The 17,222-nt window shown below is 40.9% G+C and overlaps 2 protein-coding genes across 2 annotated transcripts in view; one reads left to right on the top strand and one right to left on the bottom strand.

Annotated features, from left to right (window-relative positions):
* The window catches only part of Trappc3l (trafficking protein particle complex subunit 3L), a 45,911-nt gene extending 37,549 nt beyond the window's left edge, over nt 1–8,362 (bottom strand). The window contains exons 1-2 of the mRNA XM_050137965.1: nt 5,611–8,362; nt 2,423–2,520 (exon numbers count right to left, since the gene is read on the bottom strand). Coding sequence (XP_049993922.1) covers nt 2,423–2,520; nt 5,611–5,652 — 140 coding nt within the window. The 5' untranslated portion in view covers nt 5,653–8,362. The remainder of the gene's footprint in view (nt 1–2,422; nt 2,521–5,610) is intronic.
* Nucleotides 8,363–8,926: 564 nt separating this feature from the next.
* Calhm4 (calcium homeostasis modulator family member 4) lies at nt 8,927–16,721 on the top strand. Its single transcript, XM_050138004.1, has 2 exons — nt 8,927–12,969; nt 14,910–16,721. Exons 1-2 carry the CDS (start codon nt 12,409–12,411, stop codon nt 15,294–15,296), a joined length of 948 nt encoding a protein of 315 aa, XP_049993961.1. The 5' UTR covers nt 8,927–12,408; the 3' UTR covers nt 15,297–16,721.
* Nucleotides 16,722–17,222: the final 501 nt, after the last annotated feature.

Consider the following 17,222-nt stretch of genomic DNA (forward strand, 5'->3'; position numbering starts at 1 on the left):
AAGAGACATATATATATATATATATATATATATATATATATATATATATTCAGCCACAGGTGACAGGGATGAGAAGAATGTAATGAGCAACATGTATACTGTACATATGTAGTATATTTAACAATCAGTGTATTTAGTGAGAGAGCCTGTCTTAAAAAAAATTGGCAAGACAGCTTAGTAGGTAGAGGTGCTAGTGCACAGGGATCCTGACCTGTGTTTGCTTCCCAGAGCCCATAAAGTGGAAGAGTTGAAATAATTCCCCAGAATTGTCCTTTGACCTCCATGTTCTTGCTCTGTCAGACACACACACACACACACACACACACACACACACAGACACACACACACACAAATCTAAATAAGTAAATTTAAAAACAAGTTTAAAGGACTGTATCTTCATGTGACTGGAAAAAAAACTGTTCCTGCAAGCCATGAGTTATTAAACAAAAATAGCCAAGATTGGGCTACCTCCCTATGAGTCATAGAGATTCTTGAAATCCTAAAGCAATACAAGCAATTGCTGTTGGATTTTCACCAAAACTAAGATATCCTAGTCAGGAATTATTGGTGAAAAAAACATACCTCTTAGTTGCAAGATAAATCGAGCTGGAACTGGGTGAAAAGCTTCCTCCCCACCGGCCACCCTTACAGAAGTAGGTGCTATGCAGGCAGCTGAGGGAATCGTCATTAGCGGTCTTCCTCAGCCGTGGTCCTGCGTGCAGCAACACTGACCAGTTGAGGGAAGGTGAGCACACTGGTGCAGTAAGGGCATGTCTGTTATGAGGTAACCACTTTCTGACTGGGTTTGAAAAATATAATTTCTTTTCAGTCGAGTTCCTCATACGTCTGTCTTCTTGCCAGGCGACTACTCTTAGTTTTTTGTTTGCTTGTTTATTGCATCGGCCCCAGTAGGTGGCCCACGCTTATGAAAGCAAACATTTTCATTGTAAGGAATTGTGAAGATTCTCCATGGGAAAGAAATTATATTTAAGACTGTAAACCCATTCAAAAGTCTGTGGCTGGATAGGTCCTAGACCCTGGTAAGGAAGCTTCTGTCGTTGCTTTGCTAAGTGGTGTGATGCATACATCAAACTGCTTTATAAATGACCATGCTTATAGCAACAAAATGGTGCTGCTGCCAGCTATGGTAAGAGAAGCATTTTTTTTAAGTTGTCAGCAGTGACTTGTTCATACTCAAAATACTGAAAACAAAGAAATAACTATTGAATGTCCACCCAGAAATGGAGCCTCATTATCACTCCTTTCAAGGCCTAGAGAACATTGACGATGAAGATGCAGAAAGACGGTAAGAGCTGGAGGGATGGGGAGAGGTGTGGAATGCTGACATCCGGGCATGGGGAGACTGCTGCACTCCCGGCAGCTGTAACTACCCACACACGATTTCTACAGAAGTGTGCCAATCAACAGTCTGTTACGGTAGGGGAGAGGTTCCTGGGCTCCTTTCTTTCTGTTTTGATGCAGGTAATGGTTGTTGGAGGAGGGAGGGACGTTTTGTTCAGTGGTGCAGCCACTGGCAAAGTGCCCATCTCCTGTAACCAACCCCACCGAAACTCGAAACTCGCCGGGTATAAAGAAGATATGAAAGAAGAAGTGGGCAGGGCCAGGCGAGAGAGAAGAAGGGGATTGAGGGGACGAGGGAGGGGTAGAGAGGATAAAGGATGTGATCAGAATACACTGAAAACATGTATGAAAGCGACACAATAAAACCTGTTATGATTGTAATAAAGGCACGCTCATAAGACACTCAAAAAAGTTAAAAATAATGACAAGATTGCAATAATTTGGCGATCATATAATTACAAATATAGAAGGTTGAATATAAACTAGAGGAATTTTCACTAACAAAATAAAAGGGGGAAATGGGCTTGATTTAAAAAGAAAAGATTGTTTTGTTTTATATTAGAAATCTTTTTTTAAACAAGCAATGAGGTAAGAGAGAGACAATCCTCTTTCAATAGAGTTCATCACACCTCTGTCTTCTTGTTGGGCGACAACTCTTAGCTTTTTGTTTGCTTGTTTATTGCATAGGCCCCAATAGGAGGCCTATGCTTATGAAAACAAACATTTTCATTGTAAGGAATTGTGAAAACTCAAAATCAAACTGGATATTCCATCATCTTATTAAAAGTACACTTCTGTTCCATCACGTCAGCTGCTTACATGTAACTAATAAAGACATCATTTCCAACCTGGAAAAAGAGAATTCTATATTTGATAGAAATAGAGAAAAGCTCCTCCCTATTATTTTAAGTTGAGCTGTAAGAAATTATGTTCCACTTTTAGATGTGGTCTGTAGCAGCCAAGGAGGAGCTGGGGCGGTGGAGCGAGGCATGAGGAGCTGGAAAGCGCAGGTGACATTAGCAAGCAATAGGTATTCTACAGCAAAGAGACATCTACTTACATTCTATCTAAGTATTTGTTCACATCTTCATCTTTTTCATAATCCTTGCATAACTGGGCAACCAGAGCTCCGTAGGTGAGTACAAACAGGTCTTTGTTCTGTGGGGCAAACATGCATGGTTTTATTACAGACGGTTCTGACAGTAGATCGCTATATTATTTATTTTAGTCTATGGGTTGAAATCACACCCAGAGATCATTTCCTCACCTTTCCCACTCCCCCAGGACTGCAGCATCTGCACTCCTGAGTCATCACTTGCACTTATTTGCACACACGGCTAGACTGGGAGAAGAGCGGAGTGGTCTAGGTTCTCCCATGAGAACATCTGACGGATTCGTGTTTGTTGCATACCTTGATGCGTGTTTTCATGGAGAAGTGGAGAAAGGGGTTTTTATTTTTAACTACTAACTTCTGATACAATTATTACTATTCTGGAATGCCTTGTTCTTTACATTGCCTGTTCTCAGCTGGAAGGAATAGCTGGTGAGGCTAATTGTGAATACATGTAGCCTCTTCTGAGACCCAGATCTGCCAGGGGGCTTGGGAATGATCCCAGTCACAGTAGCAAGCTGGCAGGAATTGTTGTTCGCAATATGCTTAGAGAAAAGAGGAGATTTTTAGAGGACCCAAATATAAATGTTACTGCCTCTGTTTTAAAAATAGAACTTCAAATTATGTTCCATTTTTTTAGAGTGAATTACAAGCAAAAATTAAAACTGAGGTCCAGTCAGGCTTCATTTAGTACAGAGAGGATGAAAATAAAAGCAGAAAAGAAAATATGGCCAAGTTTTTAATTTGAAAAAGTCTGCTTGTTCCTGCCAAGAAGTGTTCCTTCTGAAAGGGAAGGAAACCTGTGGAGAACGTATTCCACACTGTCTATCCTACAGAGTCAAAGGAGGACCCAAATGAAGCAGATACTTGCCCAGCCATCTGGAGCCAGAGCCCCCTCCAACTCCAGGCTCCAACTCCACCCACACAGCATTAATCACTGAGGTACTTCTGTGGAGGGGGCAGAGGAAAATGGAAGAGGGAAGGGGAACACTAGTGACAGTAAGCGTGTTTCACAGAGGACTAGATTTCCGTGAGAGGTCACTGTGGATTTCAAGCTAGGAGAGTCATTCTTCCCTCTTCCATCAAGTGTCTTCATATGTAGGAGAGCAGACCCGAAAATGGATGGGTTTTATTTTAAAGATGGATGTGAATGTCTTTTTGAAAAACAGTAAAATTATTTACTCAACCAAATAGCTTTTGTAAAATACCATGAATTTTGATGCAAATGATTTCAAAGTTAACCCAGTGCCTCGACATCTGAATGAGATGTGTCGGTTTATATGATGACAAACATGCCTCTTTGCCAAGTGGCTATATTTATTATTGATACATTTTAAAAGAAAAGAATCTAAATATTAGATGGTACATCTGTACCAATTTATGTGAAAACTAGAAACAAAATGCCATAAGTATATGTAGAGTAGACATTATAAACTAATTTATATTGCATGTTAATTTGTATTATAACAATGCATACAATTCAGTATGTTAATACTTTTTCCAGGAAATAAGGGATGTAAGCAAGAGAGTCGAACAAAAATAATGTGAACCTAATACTGAGGGTCACAAATGTTCAGTTTTATTCCTGCTCTTGTGATATAAACTTTCTAAGAGGCTCAACACAGAACACACCAAATACCGATGTATTATACACAATGCTTCTGCCTAATATAGAAGCCACAACAGAAAACTAAACATTGCTATGTATTAACGCTGTAGCAGAGAAATAAACAAAAGAGAATGAGGGGGTGACAGGGGTAGGAAGGAGAGGAAGAGGGGGAAGAGGGAGAGAGAGAGAAAAAAAGGGGGGAAGGAGAGGGGAGAGGGGAAAGGGGAGATGGAGAGGAAGAGAGAGGAAGACAAGGAATGTGTTTGTCACTACTCTACACAAAGAATTTGTACTGAGAAGAGAGAAGAAATTGTGCCCTTCCTGTCTGTCACAGCCTGGGCCTGCTTTAAAGTCTCAACTCTCTCTCCCCCTCCCTCTCCACTACCTGCCATGGGATATACTAATACATCTTGAAACATGTTAAATTCCACCTGAGTTTCAAATACACTATCCATAAAGGTCCATTTCTGTATCCTGCTTCATGACCAGAGGTTATACTGTGAATGACATATCTAGCGTTCTCTGTAAGTCTACAAAGCCATACTACAGATCCCAAGATAGCAACCGGAATTTCTTTAAAACAATAAAAAACCCACTTTCATATGAAAAATAGAACTCCTGTAATTTTTCCCTGTGGTTTTGGGTGTGCCCATATAAAAAGGTTTAAACTGTGGTGCGTGCGTGCGTGCATGTGTGTGTGTGTGTGTGTGTGTGTGTGTGTGTGTGTGTGTGTAGTGATTTAGGCACAATATGAATTACATGCTATACGTTTTTGCCATTTGCTAGTTCAACAAAGTGGTGCAAGATTCCAGAATGCCAGATGAGGTATTCATGGGCATTTCCAACTGAGATGCACACCAATTAGTTTAGTCAATGCAGCCTTGAGAACACAGGGCTAAAATCACCTACTTAACATTAAACGTCCACCAGTCCCTGAAATAACCAAAACAGCCTTAATCATAACTCTAAGTTTTCCTACCTGTAATATCTGAATTAGTAAAGCTAAATGAAGAGGTTTATTTTAAAAACTGAATATTGCTTCAAATTAAATGTGCCAAACCAAAACATTTTAGAAATGAATCAATTTCAAAGTTATAGAAAGGACAATAGCACACACCAAATACAAACACATTTAAGAGTAGGGAGTGTATTTTTAATGACAATCTTTTGATTCCTATTTAATTTTACATATAATTGATTATACATTTCCTTTGCTATTTAATATAACATAAATGCAAATGATTGATGTTTTCACATTTTAGAAGCAAAAGGAATATTTGATGCCTGTATTCAAGTCATCCATCAGAAAAGAAGATCCTAAAAATCTGTATAAAGAATTGATTATTCTGCTACACTATTAAAAGATACTTGTAACTCTTCCCAGAAGGTTCATTCACTTAACATCATCTTTGCTTCACTGAAATCTTCTACTTGTAGCATTATTTTCCAAAATTCATAAAACATCCCCCAAGGACACATTTACTGGGAAGTGGAAGCAAGGCTATTTGAAAAAAAAAAAAAGTCTTACTATTTTTTGATATTCTGGCCTTTTGGGTGCAGGGCGAGACATCTCTCCTGGAAGGTAAAGAGTGATCTTCAGTTCTTTTCTTCGGACTGTGACTTCGGTGTATATCAGTAGAGTAGTCCCCTTTCGCCTTTTGTCTTAGCAAGTTCCTCCTGGCCTTGGTGCAGGAGCCTTTTCTCCTGCCTTTGCTCTTTGCTGAATGGAAGAGAAAAAAAACAAGCAAACAAAAACCCCACCAAAATACATGAACAGCAGCACTGTCTTGTATCTCTGTAACCTGCTACTGATCAAGGAGCAGCCTCACTTGTAATCCAGGCCCATAAAAGCTCACAGTGTGTGTGAAGTCAGAGCAAAAGCACCAAGACACTAAAAACTCTCTAGCCCCAGGGAGTTGATGAGTGGTGTTTTGTTCGAATGCCAAGGCATTGTTTTAAAATCACAAACAGAAACCTTTGCAATCCAAGACAGATTTAACGTTAGCATTATTCACTTGGTATTGATTGTTCTATGCGTTACAGAGACGGATCAGCAAACTTCCGGCACGAAATCCTGACTTTAAACCTCATCAACAAATGAGTTTTGCATTGTCCCCAGAGCACTTCCTGCCCCCATCATGTGTATTTACAGCATTGAAAAGTAACTTTTCCTAACGGCAATCAGCAACTTTAAAGGAGGCATAAAGCTGATATTTTCTTACAGTGCTGTTGCTCAGAATGGGTGCTCTGTAGTTTAATAATGTATAAAGATTCTGGCAGAGAGAGCAAGCCTTTGGCTTTCTTTTGATAGTTCCTGAGCTATTGGAGGCTCTCTTTATTTATGCAAAAGTACACATATTTAAAGTTCAAATAAGAACCCTCATCATGACAAATGCAGGCAGGGTGCGTGAGTCCAAAGCTGTTCCAGAAATAGACATGGAAACCTCGCTTGAGAAGGCGGCCTTCTGCTTCTTCCATCCTGAGACATTTAGCCTTCTTGGTTCCGGTGGACTCTTCCTGCCAGGTGAAGATGGGTGAGCACTTTGAAGAAGAGTGTGGCACAGTTGAAAGAGCCCAGGATGGTTGGCAAGGCTCCGATTTAGTTGCTGTTCTCCTGATTACTGGCTATGTGGCCTTGGACAAGCCACTTTATTGCTCCATGGCTCAGTTTCCACATCTGTGAAATGGCAATGCTAATACCTACCTCACAGAATAATTTGGCTATCAAAGAGATGGCATGCACCGTAAAACATATTATAATGCACCGTATAAAAACTAATTACTGCAGGCTCTTCTTAGAGGTGAATATATGGGATGGAATTCTACACCATGTGACGTAGCGCCACGCTGTTTATGGTCTGTGAAACCATGGTCTCAGGGAAATCAGTAATACTGGGCTTGGGGATTTGGCAGCTTTCTTAGGGGCACACTAATAACTTACATTTACCACTTCTCAGCTCACAGCTTGGTTTTCGCTGTCTGTATCATTTGAATTCAACTACAGCTGGTGAAGTCGTCAGTATGACATTCATTGCCATTTTACAGGATAGGAGCATAAAAATAAAAAGACTGATAAAGCTCTCCAAAATGATCTGCAGAGTAGGGATCAGAACTACATTTGCAAATTCTCAATTATCACCCCCCTTTGTCTATTGTATACATTTTAACATAGTCGATAAAACAAATTTTAGAACTAGGCACTAAACCATGTGTGCACTTGACAACCTGCTGCCAATGTGGAGATAATTTGGGCTTCAAAGGTAAGAGATCCTCGAGAGAAACAGGACAGGTCTAAGCACTTGCAGTGGGAAAAGTGGCACTGCAGTCAACAACCATATGTGACCATGGCTCTGTTGTGGGCATATCAAGGCCACTACAAAGCTTGAGATGTCACCAGTACGTTAGAAAAGCTGGCTTCTTCCTCCAGACTGACAAGGCTGTTTGCTAGCCAATGGCCCTCCAGGTCAGACTCAGGACCTGACTGAGGAAGGAGCTAGGTGCCTGGCAGGCACACAGTACACAACATGAGCAAACACAGCCAAGGCTACTGTCACCTGGGCACTGGTCTGCTCTTTTTCAGACTATGACACTCAGCATCATTCATCATCTGAGTACACCCTGCGTTCCCCAGGCCCCTTCTCTTTATGTAAAATCACCCCACTGTTAAACAGGAGAAAATGTGGTTTGGTGCTTCTGAAGGTAAATGACCAATGTGCCCGGGCACTAGAGCAGGGGGGAGGAGAATTGGTTCAAAATAATGCCCAAGTATTGCATTTCTGCTTTTACTAAGAATCGTTAGGCTGGCTAGAATAGAATTTGGAGTAGGGATTGAGAAAGAAGCATTCTTCAATCTTCAATCTTGTCAAATACACTGTCAGCTGTCAATTACTACAAGTAAACAGTATCTTGGACCACACCTCTACTCTAGTTCTTTGGGAGGCAGCTGGGCAATTGAATAAAGACTTGGGAAAATCCTAACAGAAGACAACAGTGACCTCAGCTACCAAAGGGCTTGTATGGAGTCCTGTTTCTTCTTTTACTAGGATCTAAGGAGATGGCTTAATGGGTAACAGTGTAAAAGCAAGAGGACCTTGAGTTTAGATCCCCAGCATCCTTCTAAAAAGGCAGGCGTAGCTACATGTCCTTAGAACCCCAACATTGGTGGACCAAGATGGGCAGATTCTTCAAGGTCATGGTCAGCCACCCTAGTGGAACCAATGAAATCCAGTTCAGTGAAAGTAAGAAGTGACAGAGGAAGACACCAATGTCTTCTCCTGGCCTCAAAATGTATGTATGTACGTACGTATGTATGTATGCATGTATGTGCTCAAATACATACACACACACACACACTCACACACCACACTCCTTTTACTTTAAGCTGATCTTTGGGCTTATTTTAACCGATTCCCTAATATAAAGTTAATTTATGATTTGTTCTGTGACCCCTACCTGCTAAGGATAGCTGTAATGCTCAGATCTGGTTTTCTCAGGCATACCCGCGGTTGTGCTCAATGAGAGAGATTGTGAAACGGGGTCCCTGTGGGTCATATACATGTGAAAGCCACATGAGGGACAGACAAACAGCAAACTAACGTTGGGATTCATTTTTATCAAAGTAAACAATAAAGAAAACTGCAACTAAGAAATTTAGAGGAGAAGGCTTAGGACTGGATTATATGAGACTAAGTGAGGACACTTGGGCTCAGAACGACAAGCATGTTCCGTCTCTAGTGGGTTCTAGATTCGAATTTGATACATGTGTATTTATGAGAAAGGGGTGTGTGGTCAGCAGAGGCATGGGCAGGGTGTTAGGACACACACGACATTAAAGCGAAAGGTCGAACATGGGGACAGAAAAGCTTAAGTGTGTGGAGTGGGGAGGGACGAGGGGAGTGTTCACCCAAAGCTAGTATATGTGGCTATGCCGTCAAGGAATCTACAAAGCAAATCCTTACAGATTTGCTTTAACAAACCCCTTACTCCAGGAGGGTTCAGCCTATGCTCTGCTGTGTCCTATGCAGCTCCCAGAAGGAATGCTCTATAATTCTCTTGCTCATTTCCTCATATACCAGATACTATAATGAATGGATTTTAAGATATGAGATAATAAACACAAAGAATATGGTATGTGTTACTAAGTTTTGCTATATATGCTTTGGCCTGAACCAGCTAAAATGTCCGGGAATCTCTTAGACTCTACCTTTTTTTTCCTTCTTAGTGGTTATCACTCTGTGGACTTCGGTATTTATCACTCCTATGCACGTTTTAAAGTTCCACACATGTTACTACCCATACGGAATATGTCGTAGCGCTTGCAACTCTACATTGTAGTGGTGCCCTACAGCTCACACCTCATGGCCAGAACTTTTTCCTCAAGGTTGTTTGTTGATGTTTATCCACAGTGATACCTGCCGTTGTAGATGATTTATTTATAGAGATTAACATCAGGTCAGAAAAATCTTCTATAAAGAACCAGAGAGTACAGGTTCTGTAATGATAACTCCATACTGCTGTCACTACAAAAGCAGCCATCCCCAAGCAGACATGGCTATTTTCCAATAAAACTTTATTAATAAGCACTGACACTTGAACTTAGTTTAATTTTCATGTCACAGATTTTTTTTTTCAACCATTTTAAAATGCATAAGCCACTCTTAACTCCTAAGCCAGACAAAGCAAGCAGTGACCAATTTGGCTCCGACGCCGTCCTTTACTAAGCCCGCCTCTATGGTATATCATTGTCATGACTTCTGAATCCATCTCCTTGTTATTGGATGCCAAGACCGAGAGCTCCTTGGTGACCCCCTGCATCACCCACACAATTTAGAGGGAAATGATTTGTGAGACTTACAAAATAAAATATTTATCCTCTGTTATTAGGTCATAGAATGTCATTTATCTTCAACAATCTGACTTAGGCCAAACCTGCTAAATTTATTCTTTTTAATCTTTTAACTACTTTTGTTTATTTGATCAACTCACTTGTTAGTGTCACATTAAAAGTCTTTCTGTGAAAGGGTTCTTTTTTATTATTTGTCCAGATCTTCGTCTTATATAATTCAGAGTTATGCAATCATGGATGTACACATTGACATTTTCATATCTTTGTGATGTATTGTTTTAATGATGATGGAGTGTGCAGCTGGCCAGTCTTGCTGTCTCCTGATTCTGTTACTCCCAGTGACCCATGTCTTTGCTTTCATGCTTTGTGTGTGGTCCTTTTGGGAGTGTCACTTGTAAGCAGCATGGCATGGGCAGGTTTAAACTGGTTCTGGTGTGGTGGATAAAGACATGTCCCAGGCTACCTGGGTCCTAGTCTTGACTCCTCCATTCATCTGTGTGTGGTGCTAGGCAAGTTCTTTAATATCTCAACATTGGACTGTTGAGGAGATTCAGTGTTCTTAACACAAAGCCTAGCAGAGCGTAAGCAGTCATGGATAGCTATTGAAAATATTTTATTGTTATTATTGATGCACCTGGTCTCATTTACACTGTGATTTTGTCTTTTCTCATTATCATTCTTTTGTCTTTGCTTACTCTCTCCTTTCCTGTAAAGATTTTCCTCTTATTCCCTCTATGTCTTAAATGGTCTAAAGATGGTATATCTAGTCTTTCAGTGATCACAATGTAAATGTTTATGATTTATTAAGCCATATTTGATACATAGTTTGATAAGTATAGAGATAATTTTTTAGTCAATGTAGTTAACATTGCTATTACCCCGTCCTATGTTTATCTATTTGGTATCCATTAATTACAGGGCCAATTAATAAGCTATTTGTATTTCCCCAGTGAGCCAGAGGTCAAATGCCAGAACCATCACCTTATCGAATGCTCACAAATTGAATTAATATTCTCCTGCCCTAATTAACCCTTACCAGGCTGCAGATATATAGGGATAACCTATCTCTACACCCAAAGCCACTAGGTTTGTTTAGAAACCAAGCTTAAGTGTTCCCTGCCTGCCTTATCTTCCCCAAAGATACTCTAGTAAAGGTTGTGGTCTAGGCTTTCTCTTCCTTCTACCACCTTCTGACCTAGGCTGCTACTTCCTGGTGTGACCTTGTTTGGAATTTCCTGGCCTACTTTCCTGGGAAAAGAAAAAGTCTTTTGATAGTGTTGGCATTTCTTCTACAAATCCGAACACTGAGGTAGAAATGTATACTTCCCAAATGTTTCCTCGTGGCTCTTCACCTCTCTTCATATTCCTCCTTCCCCACTCTCCCAGCAACGCATGTCCACTTTCTGTTGGTATACATTTGTATTTCTAGAGGTCATTTTCTTGCTCTTTAGAGACAGAGTCTCTCCATGTAGTCCTGGCTGTGCTGGAACTTACTACGCAGACCAGGCTGGGTTTGAACTCAGAGTTCTGCCTGCCTCTACCTCCCAAGTACTGGAATTCAAGCCCTGTGGCTCGGGCCTAGTTATATTTTCTACATCATGTGTCCTCATATGCTTTTTGACTATATTGTTTATTCTGTGTTGCACCTCGAATTTCTTATTATACTGTCTCATTTTACTAAAGATAGCTTCACCATATCCACCCTAGAGTCTGAGAAAAAAAGATTTATAAATCCAACCAAACTCTGTCCAGTACCCTGTACAAAGAAATTGTGTGGTAAATATTTCCTAGTTAAATAACACAAACAGCTTACATGTTTGATTGTTATATTCTTATTTAAAATTATGCAACTATTACAAATAATCACATTTTCATACAAGCAAAGGATATCATCGAAATAAGTTTGCAATTTAACTTTTAAATCATCATATGGTAATATTCTGTCAACAAACATATTTTTTTAGGAAAGGCTTTGTTATGCCTCCCCCCCTTTCTTTTAGACAACATTTTGGGACCACCTCAAAATTTTGGATTTCTCTAATATTTATTAGTTTCCGTTTCTCTGCGTTTTGTGATGCTTTGGCTATAGAATCTGTCACTGCCTTAAGAGTGCCTCTGTTTTGCTTCCTAAGCTGTGTTGGCTGATGCTTAACATTTCGTGTTTTACAAAGTGGTGCATAGCAAGATGGAGGGTGTCAATCTGGAAAGTGTGCTGTGGTCGTCCATGAAGGGACGTTGAAAAGTTCTCTTTTCCCACAGAACTGAGGTCCCTCCTCTTTCTCACAGCTACTATCTGGTATGAATTTATTAGCTCAGGATTTACAAAGAACATGAGAAGAGTCTAGGGATCCTTTAAACACATAAGGATGTTGGGTCACTTAACACAACCAGTCAAACCAGTGTGATCCTATAAAATGGTCACAGCTGGTGGAGTCCAGAGATCAGAAAGGGCCACCAGCTAGCTGGGTCAGAGCTTCCGCGATGAGCCCAAGTCTCAATTGTCTTCTCTCGTCTCTACAGAGAAGCGGAACGTGCACCAATTCTTTGATTGCCATCTCGACTATTTGTGTGCAGCAACTGTTCTCCTCTTACACATTCAGTTGTCCGTGTCAAGCCGGAAAGAACTTCTACTACGGTACAGCTTTTCTCCTGGTTCCTGCCTTGATCCTTCTGATTGCCGGCTATGCTCTCAGAGGCCAGATGTGGACGGTCGCCAGCGAATACTGCTGCGGCAGCTGTACCCCTCCGTACCGGAGAAGCAGCCCTCTGGAGAGGAGGCTGGCCTGCCTCATGTTCTTCAACATCACCGGCAGGGCGCTGGTTGCTCCACTGACGTGGCTGACAGTGACCCTGATGACAGGCACCTACTATGAATGTGCGGCAAGTGAGTATGCCTCTGTGGACCAGTACCCAATGTTCGCTAATGTCTCTGCCAGCAAACGGGAAGAGATCCTAGCTGGGTTTCCATGCTACACGTCGGCTCCTTCTGATGTGATGCCCGTAAGAGACGAAGTGGCTCTTCTCCACAGATACCAGTCACAAGTGAGTTTATGACTTCCTTTTCTGGGGTACTATCCCAAACCTATTATGGTTCCTATGAAGGTATCCTGTGTCTGCTGTTTCTCCTGTTATCTGAGTACACAGCACACGCTAGATCCCATGCACCTGAATGAATTCCACTGGGCAGCTGCACCCAGAGTTAAGCTGCTGGAATTCAGTAGGCCAGCTTCTCTCCTATTGCTTAATCACTCATGACTGGCACGTTGTTTATTAAGTTGTACCAACTTTCCTCAACTGTGAAAGAAAGCTAATAACAGAATATGCCACCTAAATGGTTGTGAATAAGAAAATTAACTAACACATTTAAAGAGCTCATGACTGTGTCCAGTCTGTTAAAAATAATGAATGTTAGAATTATTATATTATCATAAGTATTATCAGAATAGTGCCGGATTACTAAATCTCATTTTTCTGTTTCTTTTTTACATTTGTGTTCTTCTATATTTAAAATCTCTTCTGAAATTATAGGAAGCTCAATTATATTTTTAAAATTTCCAATGGTGGCTCTAAATATAATGTTCATGAACAAATTAGTGGCGGCAGAGAGTGGGATGGGATAGGAGGAAGACAGGAGCCTGGCATACTTTTAGGTTCAATTTCAGAAGTGCAATTTTTCATTTTGGCAAGAAAAAGTCATTAGTTTCTCTAAGGGCCGAGTTGAAACATATTTTCAAGGCACTGAAATATCATAAAAGCTTCATCTAATTTAAGGTACTAATTGCAAAGACTTCTCTGGCTTTTGACCTGCTCTCCTTCAGTTATTTTGATACTGTTCTGTTAGAAAAAATATTATCAAGACACAGAATCCTGAAATACTGCAATAATACGCGAATGGAGAAAAAGAAAAGAAAATTTTCACTAAGATATACTCTGTCACAATTGGTTTTGGGGTTTTCTTTAGTGTTGTTTGTTTATTTCATTTTGACTAGTCATAAAACCAGCTCAGCCAGAAGAGCTTGGGAAAGCTTGTAGGAGAAAGACATTTGCAATGCCCACCTGTGACTGTGTACTGTTAGCATGCCTAAAAGTCTGTCTTCACTTTACCTTCCAGTTGCCAAATATTTCTTAAAGAATGGTACAGAAGGGAACAAAATGATTCTAAGACAAAAAGAAAAAAGAAAGAAAGGAAAAAGTCAGATACTGCCAGTGCCAGTGGTGGTACATTGCTTTTAATCCCAGCACTTGGGAGGCAGAGGCAGGGGGATTGCAGTGAGTTCGAGGCCAGTCTGATCTACAGAGCTAGTTTCAGGACAGCTAGGGCTTTACACAGAGAAACCCTGTCTCAAAAATAAATAAATAAATAATAAATATAAAAATAAAAAGCAGATACTAAGTAGTCACAAATAAAGCTAGTTTATCTAAACAAAGAAAACAATAAGGAACTTTAAGGGAGAGCCTATAGTTCTTTCCTGACTTTTTTGACTGCAAAGATAAGAGGAATGCAGGGAGATACGTCTATGAGTGCTTGGTAGCAGGTCGTTGAGGACAGCTTGGGAGGCTGCCATTAGTGCCTCTGACAGCATCATTATCTAATACTAATTAAACCCCCAACAAACATGTAGGTCTGTACCTAATGATTGAGAAGCGAAATTGGGTCCTAGCAAAGGACAAGGCTTTAGCATTTTATATAAGGTTGATTGGTGGTTTATAGCATCTATCACTTCAAGGGCAGTACTTAGAACCCATCCCACATGAAAAGGTCACATTCCTCTGCCATATGAAGACGGCACTGTCCTCCCATCACAGCTATTTCCACATCAAATGACCATCACTGTATATTATATATTAAACACTGGAAGCAAAGACCCATATTTTAGTTCTGAGGTCTGTAGGACTCCCTCGTACCGTGACTGCTTCTGGACTATGTGCTGTATTGATGGATGCCTGTGCCTACTAATTATCTTCCTACTAATTATGCGTAGATGCTGGGCTGGATTTTGATCATTTTGGCAACCATTGCTTTTCTGGTCTCCAAATGTCTGGGAAGATGCTGCTCTCCTCTCACCTCTATGCAGCATCACTACTGGTCCAACCACCTCCAGAGTGAGAGGGCGCTCTTTGAACAAGCCGCCGAGGAACACTCACGACTTCTCATCAGACATCGCATCAAGAAAGTGTTTGGTTTCATTCCTGGGAGTGAAGACATCAAACATATTCGCATTCCTTCGTGCCAGGACTGGAGAGATATTTCCATACCCAATATTCTATGTGTGGGTGACACCACACAGGGTCCCTATAGCTTCCTCGGTGAAAGGGTGGTTGAGGAAAATGAGGAAGACAGACAAGAAGGTATTGAACTGAAGCCTTGATAGCTGCACCTTTCAAGTTCAGGGCGCTTGATTTTCTGATGCTAAGGTTCCGGTGCAAACTCTTCCTTTTCTATCTCTCTGACACTATTTACAGAAGTCCACCCAACATCTTAATTCTAAAACCAATTTATAGAGAGACAACCTCCCATTCTTATGAAATATCAACATGGGGTCATGATGACTATTGTGTCATGTTGGTCCATTTTAAATGGGTACGGAATTTCAAGTCATGTCAAATAGGCATTCAGCTCTGTTAGTGGGTGCCCGTGTGAAAAATCAGCGCGAGTGGTATTTTGCCACACGCCCATATTAGCGACCTCAGAGAGCTGTTGCGAGAAGATGGAAAGCGATGACAGTTTGTCTTCGATTCGAAGACCGCAAACCGAAATCGCTTTCCTCCTTCCGCTCTGAATTCTGTCTTCTACCACGGTCTTTCCTCACTCTAGTCTTTGGTTTTCCCCGTGTCTTCATTTAAATGAAACATTTTATTGCCTTCTCCTCTTTTCTCGAATCGGAATATGTGGCCTACTAGAGGGGAAGGTAGAATAAAATGGCCTCGGAGAACTGCTTAGCTCTCCAGATCCAGCGTATCCAATGCCGCTGTCCTCCGCAGGCACCCGCCTCACAGGACCGCAACCCCAGAGAGACTCACGCATGTACACAACTCTAAAAATAAAGAAATAGAGCCCGAGGAGGCCACCAGTTTTCCCTGCCAGGCGTCGCTAGCTGTAAGCTTTAACATCTGACTTCGTCTAGCATATCTTGATTAGGTTTGCCTCAGACCTGATTCCTGCCACGTTCGCTTAAGCACACGCATCATCGGATCACGAAAAGATCTGAAAGCTTTGGTTTATTCTTGTCTTTAGTCAAAATGACTTTTGATTGCCAGAGAACCAACTGCTGAAGGTCAGCTTTACTCTCAAGGAGATCAAATAACTGGATTATTTAAAATGCCACCAGTTTCTTTCTTTCTTTCTTTCTTTCTTTCTTTCTTTCTTTCTTTCTTTCTTTCCTTTTTTATTATTTTTTTCAGACAGGGTTTCTCTGTGTAACAGCCCTAGCTGTCTTGAAACTCACTTTGTAGACCAGGCTGGCCTTGAACTCAGACAACTGCCTGCCTCTGCCTCCTTAGTGCTGGGAACTGAAGCACGATTAATAAAAACTCAGAGAGTGAAATTGGGGTTCTACCTGAGGTCCAAAAAGCAAAGCAGCCAGCCACTGGCTTTTACTTCAACCTCAGTCTGAAAATGGTGGTCCTGCCTCCAGGAATCTACAAGTGAGACTTGGACTGAGAGCTGTCTCCTCCCATTTTATAATCCTCTCCAGAGCTGGACATGAACCACTACCAACTGGTTTCTATGGCAAGCTAGTGTGTCTACTGAGATTAAAGGTGTGTGTTATTTCTGACTGGTTTATAAGTCTTGCCAGTGTGACTATTTTATTTTCTGATCCTCAGACAGAAAAATAAATAAAAGTTTTATTTATTAAAATACAATTGAAATGCCACTTCAGGGATTAAAGGCATACACCACAACTGCCCAGCCACCACCAATTTCTTAGTAGTAATTTTGTATACAGTTATGGGGGATTATATTGTATGTCAAATTCTGGGTATTTTTTGGCTTGATAGAAACAAGAAAGAATTTCTGAGAAAACAAAACCTTTTCAGGAGTTTCCCCAATGGAAGACTGTTGAGTATAATACTGGGCTAGGTCAGGAGACTGCCCTGTCCTCACCACTAACTACCATCAACCTTAGCAGTGGTGAACCATCTCTCTGCGGGCCTACCTCTGACTTATAAAGAGGGGCTAACGAGTCCTTCTGCAAGACAAAGAAGCTGAACCAAATGAACTACTGAAGCCCCTTCCTAATCTGATAAAAAGTTTGTTTATTGTTATACAGTTAGTTAATGTGTATAGAGTTTTC

This window comes from Alexandromys fortis, unplaced genomic scaffold (genome assembly GCF_014885135.2).
Source record: "Alexandromys fortis isolate MF-2015 unplaced genomic scaffold, M_Fortis_MF-2015_v1.1 scaffold_14, whole genome shotgun sequence".
NCBI lineage: Eukaryota > Metazoa > Chordata > Mammalia > Rodentia > Cricetidae > Alexandromys > Alexandromys fortis.